The 14182-nt window shown below is 44.4% G+C and overlaps 1 protein-coding gene across 7 annotated transcripts in view; it reads left to right on the top strand.

Moving 5' to 3' along the window:
* The window catches only part of Iqsec2 (IQ motif and Sec7 domain ArfGEF 2), a 103388-nt gene that overhangs the window by 43398 nt on the left and 45808 nt on the right, over positions 1-14182 (top strand). For 2 of the 7 annotated variants that reach the window (XM_048336689.1, XM_048336691.1), the window contains exons 1-2: positions 1798-3493; positions 5457-5552. The exons of 1 other annotated variant lie outside the window; for it this stretch is intronic. In XM_048336689.1, coding sequence (XP_048192646.1) covers positions 3468-3493; positions 5457-5552 — 122 coding nt within the window. In that variant the 5' untranslated portion in view covers positions 1798-3467. Of the gene's footprint in view, positions 1-1797; positions 3494-5456; positions 5553-14182 lie in introns of those variants that run through there. 4 more of the 7 variants (XM_048336685.1, XM_048336688.1, XM_048336687.1 and 1 more) reach the window with 2 other exon arrangements.

Here is a 14182-nt window from a genome sequence, read left to right as displayed (position 1 = left end):
AGAACCCCAGGTCTCACACAGCTTCCAGGCAAGAAGAGGCAATGAGCATGTGAACAGACAGTAATAAGAGAAACTAGCTGAGAGAGAAGCAGTGTGTAAGGACAAGGAGGTAACCCACTCTGCAGCCTTTCTTGGGTAGAGTCAGGGCAGGTTCCCAGAGAGGACAACCTCTGATTGGCTTTTAAACAACCATGGGGAGCTGTCCAGGTGGTGAGGTGGTGGTAGGGACCCAGAAGGACAACATGGGTGAAGATGAGGCACAAAGAATCAGTGTGGAGCCAAGATTACAAACATTTCTGTCTAGGTGAGGCACAGATTGAAGATGGGGCACATACAAGCATGGTGGTACATACTTGAAATCCCAGCATTGGAAAGCTGAGATAGGAAAATCATAAGTTCAAGGCCAGTCTGAGCTATACAGCAAAAGTTTGTCTCAAAACAAAATGAGGGGAAGGCTGAGATTGTCTAGAGACAGAAAATAGGGGCTGGGATACAGAAGATTCTAAAATGTCTGCCACTATCTCACTTACTATGCACTTAGTGTATGAGATCATATAAGAAGTTTCCCTAGCCAGGCGCCGGTAGCTCACGCCTGTAATCCTTGCTACTCAGGAGACTGAGATCTGAGGATGATGGTTCAAAGCCAGCCCAGTAGGAAAGTCTGTGAGACTCTTACCTCCAATTAACCACCAGAAAACCAAAAGTGGAGCTATAGCTCAAAGTGGTAGAGGCCTAGCCTTGAGCTGAAGAGTCTAGGGAAAGTGCCCAGGCCGAGTTCAAGCCCCATGACTGCCAAAAGAAAGAAAAGAGAAGCTTCCTTACCACTTGGAATTGCAATCTGAGGATCTGATAAGTTCACAGTTCCCCTCTAGCAAGCAATATTGTTCTTATAACTCCAGGAGTTTCAGAGAAACTTTCTCCAATACCTGTCTGAAGCACAAGCTTCCAAAATGCTCTTAGTAATAAGGAAACAGACTTTTATTGTGATCTCTAAGGCTCTGGAAGATAGATTCTGCCTGCAGCTCCAGTCTCACATCTGTTGTCTTTGCATTTTTCACCCAGTTGCATTGGCCTCTTTGCTCAGGTCCTTTCCTCTTTCTAGAATACAACCCCTTACTGCCTTCACTTGAAGGGGATGTGTGTGTCCTCTCACTAGGATAGATTCTCCCTAATGCCTCCCTAGGGCATTGTCTATCCTTAGTCACTACTATATTGCAACTGGCATAGGGCCTAGCCCACAGTATCTGTTAAATGAAGTAAACGAAGTCCCACCAGTCCCCTGTGACTGGATCAAGCTCCTCATCCTTAATTCTTTCCTCTCTTGATCACCTACCTGGTAGGTCACCCACATGACTCTATCTAATATGCTTAGAGCTGTCCAAATTCCAAGAGTGGCCCCAGATTGAAGTTTATTTTCCTAGAATTATTCTCCTGTCCCTGAAACAAAACCAAACATTCCACAGGCCTCCCCAAACTTTGTTGGGAGAAGGGTGAGATTCTTGAACTTAAAGGGAAACTCTTTTTTTTCTTTTTGGCCTGTACTAACAATTTGCCTCCACTCTGGCTTTTTTCTGCCTTAGCTGGGTGCTAGTGGCTCATGCCTGTAATCCTAGCTACTCAGGAGACTGAGAGATGAGGATCACCTTTGAAGCTAGGTCGGCAGGAAAATTCATGAAGACTCTTATCTCCAATTAGACAACGACAACAACAAAAAACAGAAGTGGAGCTGTGGCTTAAGGTGGTAGAGCCTTGAGTGAAAAAGCTCAGGGACAGCACCCAGGCCCTGAGTTTAAGCCCCACAACTGACAAAAAAAAAGAATTTCTGCCTAAACTGGGTCCGAATCTTAATCCTTAGCTCTCACTTCCTGAGTAGCTAAGATCACTACTGAGACTCATCATGTGCACACTTGGTTTTACTGAATCCTAACAAGACCCTGTGAAATGGTGATTGCCACTCCCCATTCACAGATGAACAAAACAGTTCCAGAGGGGCTGTACACCTACAAAGTTGTACCCAGCTCTGCCAGGCACCAAAATGGAGGTTCTTGGCATTACCAGAGAGAACTAGTGGTGGAGTTGTTGCCTGATGTCACACAACCTCACTATTATAGCCAGGACTTGAATTTTTGTCTCTCAACTCCAGCCAAGCCAAGAGGAAGATCTGGGCCAGAGGTGCCACTCTTACGAAACCTACAAATGGGCTTAAGGTAAAGCTGCTGTAATAGCAGCAGAGCTTGGTTAGGGGGACCTAAGAGTTGGTTTAAGGACTAAACAAAGCAGAAGCTAAGGCCAGAGCCCTGAGGGCTGGGCATTAAGGAAGTGAGCAAGGGGAGAAGAGGCCACAGAGGGCCCACAGATGCCAACCTTGTGGTGGTCTGGAGGGCCTCTCTTGCTCCAAAGCTTTGGCTTACTTCAGAGGAACCAGCTTCCCCCAGCAGGGAGGCAGGAAGGCTAACTTGTTGCCTGTCAGCTCCTATTCCTTCCAGATCACTGCCCCCCTGGCCCCTCCCAGGGCTGCCTTCTGCTCGAAACAGCCAGGGGCCTAGATTCTGGAGCAATACAAAGATAGGACTCCCTAAACTAGATCAGTGGCCCTCTTCAGGAGACCTACACCCATCAGACCTTAACAATAGTCTCCTTTCTCCAGAGCCACCCATAGGGAGGCCAGAGAGTACTGGGGTAGGTAGGCAGGGAGCCAGGGCACCTGGATCTGACAGGCTGTATGGATGCTAGTGACACTCTGGTCCTTTCCAAGCCCCAATTGCCCCCATCTGCAGAAACAGGCCTTGCTTGATTATCAATGACCTGTCTTTTGATTTGACCTTTCTAGGGATAATTTCTGTTAATTGTTTTAGAAAAAAACAGCACAGCAAAAGGGGTGAGAGCTTATTGCAGTGATAAGGAATATTGGTCAAAGCTTCATCTTAATCATCCCCAAGTGGATGATTTGAATTTCATTTGATATGGAGTATCCCAGGACACCTTCTAAAGGCACTCTCTTAATGGTCCTGCCAAGATGTTTGTGAACAGCTTCTATTGAAAGGGTTTCTAAAGTAGTGGTATAGCAGAGAGGGTAGATTTCCTTTGGGAATAGCCAAATGAGGTCTTCCTCTTGGGGTTCTGCCACTAATACTAAGCCTCTCCATTTCCCCTCCAGGAGAATAGGCATAGTGACACACCCTTGTGGGGCAAGTTGCTAGGGAATATCCCTGTAGAGGTGCACATAGATTTAGCACTGAGGAATGACTATGAGCTTCCCTTCCTCTTGAGAGAAGTTCCAGGTCCTCCTGGGGGAATGGGGAAGGAACAAAGTTTGCCATTGCAGTCTGGCCTGCAGCCCAGCAGGCCTGGCCCCGCCTCCTTGGTTCCTCCTTCTAGGGAAGGGCTGGGGAGGAGGGGTTGGTGACACCAGCAGTGGAGACACCAGCGGGCCTGGGGGGTGCTGCCACTGGGACAGGTCCAGACCCATGGAACTCCCCGGGAGGAGCAGCAGGTAGGAACCTGAGCCCTGGCCGCCTGATCCCCTCCCTTCCTGCCCAGGCCTGGCCCTAGTGCCCAGGCTTGCTGATTCAGCACCCTCCTGGCTTCCTGGTTCCTGTTTCCCTTCTTACACTCTTGGAGGCCTTTGGCTTAGTAGGAGAGGGAGCTAGCTCCATGGAGGCGCCTGTGGGCATGTGGGATCCCAGGTCTGTAAGGACATTGGAGCCCTGAGCAGCACAGTCTGTGACCTGTGAGGGCTGAGCTTGGCAACTACCCTGGCGTGCTAGTTTGGCAGGCACATCAGGCACTGCGGGGCTCCAGCTGCTGAGATTCCCTGGATACCAACATTCCATCAGCCTAAGGGTCTTTGGGGCTCCAATTCAATAAAATTTCAAGTCAGGAACTTGGGCTGGTGACTGGCACAGAGTTGCTACTTGAAACAGTCACGATGATGATGATGATGATGATGATGATGATGATGACGACAATGACGAGACGATGACAACAACGATGATATGCCAGTGCCTCAGACAAGAATTCTCAGATTCAAAGATTCTCTATAAGAGTCTAAGATTTGGGCATCTTCAAATTTGCAGCAAATGAAAGAGTAGCCTGCAGACCACTTCCTGACTTTTACTTGGGCTCTTGAATGGTTAGGCTGTGACCACAGCCTCTTCAGGGGCTTGTGGAAGATGACCTGGCTCACGTGAAGGTGCACTCTTTACCACCACCTTGTTCTGGATGTGGCCGACTGGTATGACCCGAGAGCCAGTCCCTGGCAGCTGCACTGGGCTGGGTAGGGCAGGGCCAGCCCCTTAGCTTATTCCTTGTTGTCCCTCCTCCTCCCCCTTGCCATTCTCTGGACTTTAATCGGGGGAGAAAGCAGGAGGTGGGAAAGGAGATGAGGGGGGCCTTTGGACCCTGCACTAGGGGTGGGCGGGAGCACAGCAGAAGGGGGGGTGGAGTGTGGGACCCATTCTTGGGGTGGGGTTGGGGGGCCAACACTGGCCATGGAAGCAAAAGACTCCTGCCTGGAACTACCCTATCCTCTGCCTTGCCTGGGTACCACCCACCCACTCAGTCCTTAGTCCTCTCCTGTCACCTAGACCACTGAGACCTTGTCAGCCTCCTCCACCCTTGCCCCTCCTTTGCTCTGGCACTCTCTGCCACTCCCTGTCTTCTCTCTGTGTCTTTTGTCTTACCCTAGCTCTGTCTTCCTCTTCCTCTGTCTCTCCCTCTGTCTCTTTCCCTTTCTCTCGATCTCTCTCCCTCTGCTCCTCTGCCTTCCACCCACCAGGTTTCTCCCCCTCTTCTTCGGGGCCAGAGCCTCTTCCTTCCATGCTCCTCTCCCTTCCTGTGAGGGGTCTTTCAGAAGCAGAGTGCCCCCTCCCATATATCTTTCCCTTCTCTTTCATCCCCTTCCCTCCTCCCCTCCTCCCTACCCCTGTGGCGTCTGGTGTGAGGAGGGCTCCCTCCCCGCTTCCCTGCTGTGGTGTCCCAGCGTCTCTCTAGCCCAGGGCCCCATGGAGTCACCTGGAACACAGGAGGCCCAGCCTGGCTCTTGTCTCTACTGCCCCCTGTTGTCATTGTGTTCTGTTTGTGGTTTGAGTGCTGTCCTCTCTTTCTTGACTTTGTGGTTTTTTTTTCTTTTTTCTTCCTTCCTTCCTTCCTTCCTTCCTTCCTTCCTTCCTTCCTTCCTTCCTTCCTTCCTTCCTTCTCCCCCCTTTTTCCCTCCCTTTCCTCCTTCTTTCTTTCCTTCCTCCTTTTCTCCCTTTCTCTCCCTCCTTCCTTTCCTATCCTCTTTGCTCTCCCTGTCTCCTACCTCTCCTCTTCCATCCCCTGTCTTCTATTCCTCTCAGCCTTCCCTCTTCCCCTTCCCTACTCACTCTTACCTCCTGGTCCCCATTGCCTACCCTATCTTTCCCCTCCCTCCCTGTCTCTCTCTGTCTCTTTCTCTGTCTCTTGCTGTCTCTCAGGTCCACAGCGTCTCATACTCTACACCAGTATTGCTGTCCTACTCAGGTCCTTGACTCCATGAAGCTTACCCCCTCAGGCAGGCTGGCAGAGAGCAGGTAAGAGCTAGACCCATCCTTCCCCCAGTCCCTCCCCCTATCAGACAAATATGCAAATACGTTTGCCAGATCCCTCCCCCATGTCCCTTAGCCCCTGCTGTGACTGTGGAGTGGCTGTCTGAATGTCTGAGTGGAATGCCTGTGAGATTAGGTCAGGAGATCAAAGAAGACACTCAAAATCGACTTGTAGTTTATCTTTCCTTGAAGAAATCCTCTGCTAGAGACCTACCCCCCCCCCCCAATATGGAGTGGTTGGTCCTAGACTGTGTGACATTTGGGCTGTTCTGAGGGATGAATAGGAGTTTGCCCATTATTTATAGATGGGAAAGGGTGTTTAGGCTGAGGGAAGAATCTGCCCATACCTTCTGAGAACATTATTTCCAAGTTAATTGGAAAACAAGTTGTTTTATGTTTTCCAATTAGTTTCCACAATAGGAGATATTAACAGCAATATCAAAAGGGCTACCCCCATTTTCAAGTTTAAAAATACTCATGTTAAAAAAGAAGTAACAATGAAATTCATGGACTATGTAGAAAGGCTGTCCTCGGTGAGAGTATTGCTATAAGGGTTCTAGAGGAAAATGTACAGTCGTCAGGGCTTTTATCAGACAAGGCTAGTTACATTAAATGGTATGATTATTCCACTTAAGAAACTAGAAGCTGGGCATGTGGCTTAGTGGTAGAGTGCTTGCCTAGCATGCATGAAGCCCTGAGTTTGATTCCTCAGTACCACATAAACAGTGCCGTGGTGCAAGTGGTAGAGTGCTAGCCTGGAGCAAAAGAAGCTCCGGGACAGTGACTAGGCTCTGAGTTCAAGCCCCAGGACTGGTGAAAAGAAAAGAAAGAAAGAAAAAAAACCAGAATAAACAATTACTATAGATAAACCTAGAAACTAGTGAAATTGAACACAAAAGCTTTTGAAAAGATGAGCAAACTAGGCAGACCATAAGCTGGTAGATATGTCTGAGAAAAGGTGAGAAAATGTTAAGTAAACAATCGATTCTGAAGAGATTAAAAAAAGAGAGAGAGAGAGCTAAGGGCTGGGAATATGACCTAGTGGTGAAGTGCTCGCCTCGTATACATGAAGCCCTGGGTTCGATTCCTCAGCACCACATAAACAGAAAAAGCCAGAAGTGGTGCCCTGGCTCAAATGGTAGAGTGCTAGCCTTGAGAAAAGCCAAGGACAGTGCGAAAAAAGAAGCCAAGGACAGTGCTCAGGCCCTGAGTTCAAGCCCCAGGACTGGCAAAAATAACCAAAAAAACAAGAAAACAGAAATAAAGCCAGGCAACTTGAGCAAAAGTTCACCATTCAAGCCCCAGGACCAGCAAAAAGAAAAAGGAAATTACCTAGAGATGGGGCACCCTGACCCTGTGTTCAAGCCCCATAATACGCACGCACGTGCACACACACACACCTCACAAAAATCTATAGCTACATCTCACATATTAATAAAGCAACAATATTCATTTTTTGTACTAGAAACTGAACTGAGGACCTCATGCATGCTAGGCTTAGCTACTTCCTCTCTCCTTCTTAATTTTCTATTAAGACAAGGTTTTGCTAACTTGCCCAGATAATATCCCTGCCTTAGCCTCCTGAGTATGTGGAGTATACATGCCACCATACTCAGTACAAAAAGTTTTTTTTTCAATATTGGGAATTGAAGTCAAGTACTCTATTACTTAAGCCACACTTAAGTCTGTATCAATTATATTAAATAACATTATCAAATGGAACCCCTCAAAGTATTAAAAGAATATAACAGCCCAGCACCAGCGACTCACATCTATAATCCTAGCTACTCAGGAGGCTGAAATCTGAGAATTGGAGTTCAAAGCCAGCCCAGGTAGGGAAGTCCATGAGATTCTTATATCCAATTAAGCACCAAAAAAGCCAGAAGTGAAATTATGATAGTCTTGAGCCAAAAAACGTTCAGCTCAAGAATAGCTGATGTATCCTGAGTTCAAGCCCCAAGCCCCAGGAGTAGCACACAGGCATGCATACATACACATAGAGCCTGTTTTTGTAATTTATTTATTTTTAGTTAAGTTTATAAGGAAAAAGTACACTGAAAGTGAGTCATCTCTTGGTTAGAATGACCTCTTATTATCATTTATTACATTAAGAGATTACAGAGAAAAGATCTTGTCATCATCTCGATAAACACTGAAAAATGATCCAATAAGTTGGGAACCTGTTCTCTTGTTATAATGGAGTAATTTATTGCACAGCAACAGATAACTAATACAGTAAGCTAGGAATCACTAAAACTACCTTAACATGGTAAAGAGATATTTTTAATCAGAACCTAATAATAATAATCAAGGGTAACAGTGAAGTACTTGATACATTTTCATTACATTTCAAGAATGAAGTAAGCTATCACTGTTATATAACCAGCAATTTTCTGAAGTTTTCAACCAGTGGGACTTCAAATAGTGGCATAAATATTTAACAGAGCCAGAATTAGCATTATTTGAAGATGATATGATTCTCTACTTAAATAAACATTATTGCAACTAAAAAGAAAATCCAGTGGGTAGGTACAAGGTAAATATATATCCAAGCCATTAGCTTCTCTGAATACCAATAGTAACCAATTATACATCAATATAAAAATAGACTAATGTTATATAGCTTATAATAGATTAATATAGCATAATAATAATATCCCATTTACAATAGGAAAAAAATTCTAGACTGGAAGTGGTAGTAGCCCGGCCTGTGATCCCAGCCACCCTTAAGACAAAGATAAGAGGGTCAGTGGGAAGGAAAAGGAGGGAGGAGAGCAAGAGAGGGAGGGATGGAGTGAGGAAAGGAAGGATGAATATACAAAGAGAATGAACAAAAGAACAACGCTCTAGTGGCTCATGTATATAATCCTACCTACTCTGGAGGATGAGATCTGAGGACTGAGGTTCAAAGCCAGCCTAGGCAAGAAAGTCTGTGAGCTGCTGCTGCTGCCGTTGCTGCCGCCGCTGCCGCCGCCTCCTCCTCCTCCTCCTCCTCCTCCTCCTCCTCCTCCTCCTCCTCCTCCTTCCCCACTCCCCTCCCCCCCCCCCCCCCGCCCTGGCTTCTTTTGCTTAAGACTGGCACTCTACCACTTGAGCCACAGCACCATTTCTGGCTTTTTCTGTGTATGTGGTACTGAGGAATCAAACCCAGGGCTTCATGCATGCTAGGCAAGCACTCTACCATAGCCCAAAATTGGTAAGAGAATAGATTCTATTTTTGTCAGTCCTTGAGCTTGAACTCAGAGCTTGGGCACTGTCCCTGAGCTTCTTTTACAAGGCTAGCACTCTACTACTTGAACCAAAGTGCCACTTCTGACTTTTTCTATTTATGTGGGACTGAGGAATCGAACCCAGGGTTTCACGCATGCTAGGCAAGCATTCTACTGCTAAGCCACATTCTCGGCCCTCACAAAATGTTTAACAGTGTTTTACTTGGGAACTGAGCAGTTGCCTATTAAAGTTCATTTGGAATAGTAAATGCCTATTAATTACTAAAACATATTTGAAAAAGAAAAATAATGAGATTGGCCTTTCAGAAATACAAACTTACCAAATAGCCACAATATTTACAAATGTCATGTCTTCATAGAGCTAGGGGAGTTTAGAAATAAATTCATAGTGTTGAAATGGAAAATTAGTTTATGATAAAGAAGACATTTTAAATCAGTGGGGCACCAACAACTGGGGTGCAACTATTGGCTACATATTTGAGAAAGTCCCTAACTTCTGCAGAAACAAATCAAAATTTGCAACTATAAAAGTACTGAAAGAGAATCTAGAATATATGTTAGCCAGTAATGGGGATTGAAATCAGTACCTTGTGCTTGCTGGGCTTGTTTGGCCAGCACTGTACCACTTGAGCCACATCTCCAGCTTAGCTTTTAGCTGGATATTTTGGAGATGGAGTCTCACAGACTTTTTTTTTTTTACCCGAGAAGGCTTCGAACCATGATCCTTTACATCATCACAACCTACTGAGTAGCTAGAAATACAGGCATGAGCCACCAGCACCCAACTGGAATATTTTTATATTAGTATGGAAAAGGCTTTCCAAGCATGACTTTAAAACCTAGAACACAAGCCAGCTACAGTGCTACATGCCTGTAGTCTCAGCTACTCAAGCAGCTAGAGCATGAGGGCTTTTTTAGACCAGAAATTTCAGTTTAATCTGAGCAACATAGTGAGACTCTCATCTTAAGACAAGAAGAAAACCACCCCAAAGCCATAAAATACAATAAGGATTTTGTTTACACTAAAAATGAGAACAGAATTCTGTGGGGAGAAAGATACCAACTTTGTAGTATCAATAACCTGGCACATAGTTAACACATAAATAACAGACCAGGGGGTAAGTACCTTTGCTATACAAAAATCAAGCTGAATGTTGCTATCCCTGTCTTAAATCTGTCTTGTCTCCTGGGAATCAATAAGGAAAAGATAAACAATCCATTTAAATGGAGAAATAACATAGTAACTTAAAGAAAAAACAAGACAATTAAATGAAAAAGCGTGTGCAAGCTTACTACTACTTAAGGAAGTATAACTAAAAGAATAATAAAGTCTCATTTTAGGTACTAAAATTAAAAAGATTGGAAAGCTTTGAAGAAATAACCTCTAGAGTACAAATTGGTTTAAAAAAAAAAAAGAAAAATTTTTTTTGTATGTGTGGGTTTGCTGGTCCTGGGGCTTGAACTCAAGGCCTGGGTGCTGTCCCTGAGCTTTTTATGCTCAAGGCTAGTGCTCTACCACATGAGTCACAGTTCCACTTTGAGCTTTTTGGTGGTTAACTGGAGATAAGAGTCTCTCAGGTTGGTCTCCATGTGCTGGTGTTAAACTGTGATCTTCACATCTCAGCCTACTGAGTAACTAGGATTACAGGCTTGAGCCATTGGCACCCGGCTTGGTACAATTTTTTTTAATTTTGTCAGTTACAGTGAGAATCTTTTATATTTTTTGATAATACTGAGGTTTTCAACCCAAGGCTTTGTTCTACTGCTTGAACTAATCCTCAGCTCTTTTTATTTTCCTGATAGGCTCTTGAGTTTTTGCATGAAAGCCCTTGAAACTCCTATCTTTAACCACCAAAAAGCTAGAAGTAGAGCCATGGCCCAGGTGACAGTGATAGCCTAGAGCAAAAAAAGCTCGAACAGCGCCCAGGCCCTGAGCTCAAGTACTAGGACTGGCATACACACAAAAATAATGTTAAATGTGCATATTGTTCTAAGTTGAGAACCATACCTTGAAACTAGATTTCTCTAAAGCTTTACTACTACAGCAAGCCCAACTTGACCAGCCAGAGGCCTTTTTCTAAATCACCCTAATCCAGTTGTAAATAAAAAGCTGGAGACATGGCTCAAGTCAGGGCACCAGCCATGAGCAGGTAAGCCCCAGTACCACAAAAAGAAAGAAAGATGTCTAGGCCATTATGTTCTACAAAAACACACTCCATTCAAAATTATAATCACTAATAAATTGCAAATATATAGCCCTGTTTTACATCTTTTCATCACATAACTGAAAATGTAACTCAAAAGTTGCTTGAGATGTTTCTTAAAATAAAGACAGGATTCTATGAGTAGGAATAATCTTTTTAGCCAGTTTACACGCAGTTAAAGCAATAGACATAACTCTTTTTTTTTTGCCAGTCCTGAGCCTTAAACTCAGGGCCTGAGTACTGTCCCTGGCTTCTTTTTGCTCAAGGCTAGCACTCTGTCACTTGAGCCATAGCGCCACTTCTGGCCATTTTGTATATATGTGGTGCTGGGGAATCGAACCCAGGGCTTTATGTATAGGAGGCAAGCACTCTTGCCACTAGGCCATATTCCCAGCTAGACATAACTCTTATGTGCACTTTAAATCGAATGTGCATTCCTTTGGCCCTGCAGTTCAATTTTTAGGAATACATACTTCAACAATGCTTCTAGACATATGTATAGCAGCTCAGTGCAGCATGCTTGTGAAAATAAAAATTTTAAACAAGGCCTGGGATGTAGCTCAGTGCAAAGTGCTTGTCTAGCAAGTGCAATGTCCTGGGTTTGATCCCCAGTGCCCCTGCTCCCCCAAAAAAGAAAAGAAAAATTTAAAACAAATGCCCATCAGGAGAGATATGTACATTTATGATATACCTCATACTGTGGATTATTTGGTAGCAGATCAAAAGTAAAAAGTATATGTCTGTATACTATTATGATAAGATCTCTAAGACTTACTGTTATATTTAAAAAGTAAGTTGTAAGCTGGCATTGTGGCTCAACCCTGTAACCCTAGCTACTTTGGAGGCAGAGATCAGGAGTTCCAAGCCAACCTAGACATAAAAGTTCATGCGAGGAGGAGGTAACAAGTAGAACAAGAGATGTACTCACTGCTTTTCATATGAATCTGTAACCTCTCTGAACCACACTTTGACAATAAAGAAAAAATACATAGAATTTTTTTTATAGTTCATGAGACTCCATGTCAGCCAATGGCTGGGCCCAGTGGCGTGCATGCCTGTCATCCCAGCAACACAAAATAGTGTAAGGGGGAGGATCATAGTGCAAGCTGGCCTGGGCATAAGGCAAAAATCCTACCTTGAAAATAGCCAATGGAAAAGGGGTCTAGAGGTATGGCTCAAGTACCCACCTAGCAAGCATGAGGCCCTGAATTCAGAGCCCAGTACTGCTAAAGGAAAAAGTATATATACAAGAATAGGGTTGACTGTATGATCCCATTCCTGTAAGGAAAAGAATCTTCCCTTAACAACAATGAAAACATGTGAAATAAAGGCTGTCATGATTTCATAAGTACAGGCCCTTTTCCTTGTTTCTATTTCCTTACTTTTGCTAATCCATTTCTCTTCTCCTTTATACCTTTCCTCTCTGTACTTATTTATTCAAATTGTACATTGCCCTGTAACTAGCTCAGATAATGCCTCATTTACTCATTCATTTTTTTGTCTTTAATACTTAGGTTAGGCTTTATGCTGGTCTTTTGTAGGATATTGGGATGAATTGTATTTGATCTTACTGTCAGGGAGCTCAAGTCTAGAAGGTAGACATAGGCCACAGATAGAATAATTTGGGATGAGCCAGGCACCCATGGCTCATGCCTATAATCCTAGCTACTCAGGAGGCTGAGCTCTTAGGATCCTGGAGGACCGTGGTCCAAAGCCAGCCTGGGCAGAAAAGTCTGAGACTCTTATCTCCAATTAAATTACAGAAAAAGCAAGGAGAATCACTGCGGTAGAGGGCTAGCCTAGAGCAAAAGGAGCTCAAGGACAATGCCCAGAACTAGAATTCAAGCCTCAGGACTGAAAAAAAAAGGACATAACGAGTCTAAGAAGGTTGCCAGAGGAGAGGCATTCCCTTCAGCTGGGAGCTGATTAGAGCTTCCTGTAGAGGGGACATTTGTAATGAATCTTGAAGGAGTAATAGATTTCCCTCAAACCTCAACCCCACCAGAAATGGTCTTGTCTATTCTTTGGCTCTTCTAAGTACATGGTAATATTGTTGAGTTAGTACCTTTATTCAAGTCCAGATTTTTCACTTATTACCCATGTGATTTTGGACAAGTCAGTTATCCTCTGAGCCTCTGTTTCATCATCTGTGTAATGGGGCTAATGCTACTTACCTCTCAAGACTGCTTTTAGGATTGGAGAAGATACACACAAAACTCCTGGGTGAGTGTCGAATCTGTAAGATTAGAGACTACTCATGTCTCATCTTCCTCCTAGCCAATGTATAGCATTGGATTGGATCTAAAAGCTGTGTCAAAGGATGATTCTGAAAGGATAGGCATGGCCACAGCAAGGCTTTGGGATGGGGAGGCTGAGTGTAGTACTTGGGGTAGAAGGGATTGCATTTTAAGGAGAAAGACAAGTATTTGGTCTTGGCATGAATACTTAGAATATGAGGTTTGGGGAAATGAAGCCCAGGTCATAAGTTCTGGCTGTAGTACTTGGTCCTGTTCTCCTGATGCCATCTCTTGATCTCACATCCAGGACAGTGGAGGCATGGTGAACCACCACTTGCTATGGTATCCATGACAGCACCAATTCTATCTCAGTTACTCCCTAGTTGGGTGACCTTAAACAACTCACATCACACACATCTGCACCTACTTTCAGCTCTGTTAAGAACAAAATAAGCCAGGCATGGTAGCTCACACCTATAACCCTACGTACTCAGGAGACTGAGAGAAAAAGGAGTACCATCTCAGGCAAAATGTTTGTGAGACTTCATCTCAATCAATAAAAAGCTGGGCATGATGCCTGTACCTGTTGTCCCACCTATGTCCCACCTAGGAATCATAACCAGGTATAATCGGGAAACTTTTAAAAAATACCTAAACCAGGGCTGGGATGTAGCTCAGTGGCAAGGACTTGTCTACCAAGTACAACATTATAGGTTCAATCCCCAGCACAAAAAAAGGAAAAGAAAAAGAAAAGGCAATAAAATACAGTTTTTAAAAATCCAAAAAAAATATATCCAGAGCATCCAGGTCCCAGATGTTTGTACCTATAATCCTAGCTACTCAGGAGGCTGAGATCTGAGGATCACTGTTCGAAGCCAGCCATGGCAGGGAAGTTTCATATGACTCTTATCTGGGCTGGGAATGTGGCTTAGTGGTAGAGTTCT

The sequence above is a fragment of the Perognathus longimembris genome, chromosome 28 (assembly GCF_023159225.1).
Source record: "Perognathus longimembris pacificus isolate PPM17 chromosome 28, ASM2315922v1, whole genome shotgun sequence".
Classification (NCBI taxonomy): domain Eukaryota; kingdom Metazoa; phylum Chordata; class Mammalia; order Rodentia; family Heteromyidae; genus Perognathus; species Perognathus longimembris.
Note: the sequence above shows the minus strand (reverse complement) of the source record. Positions and strands in the feature narration are given on the sequence as shown.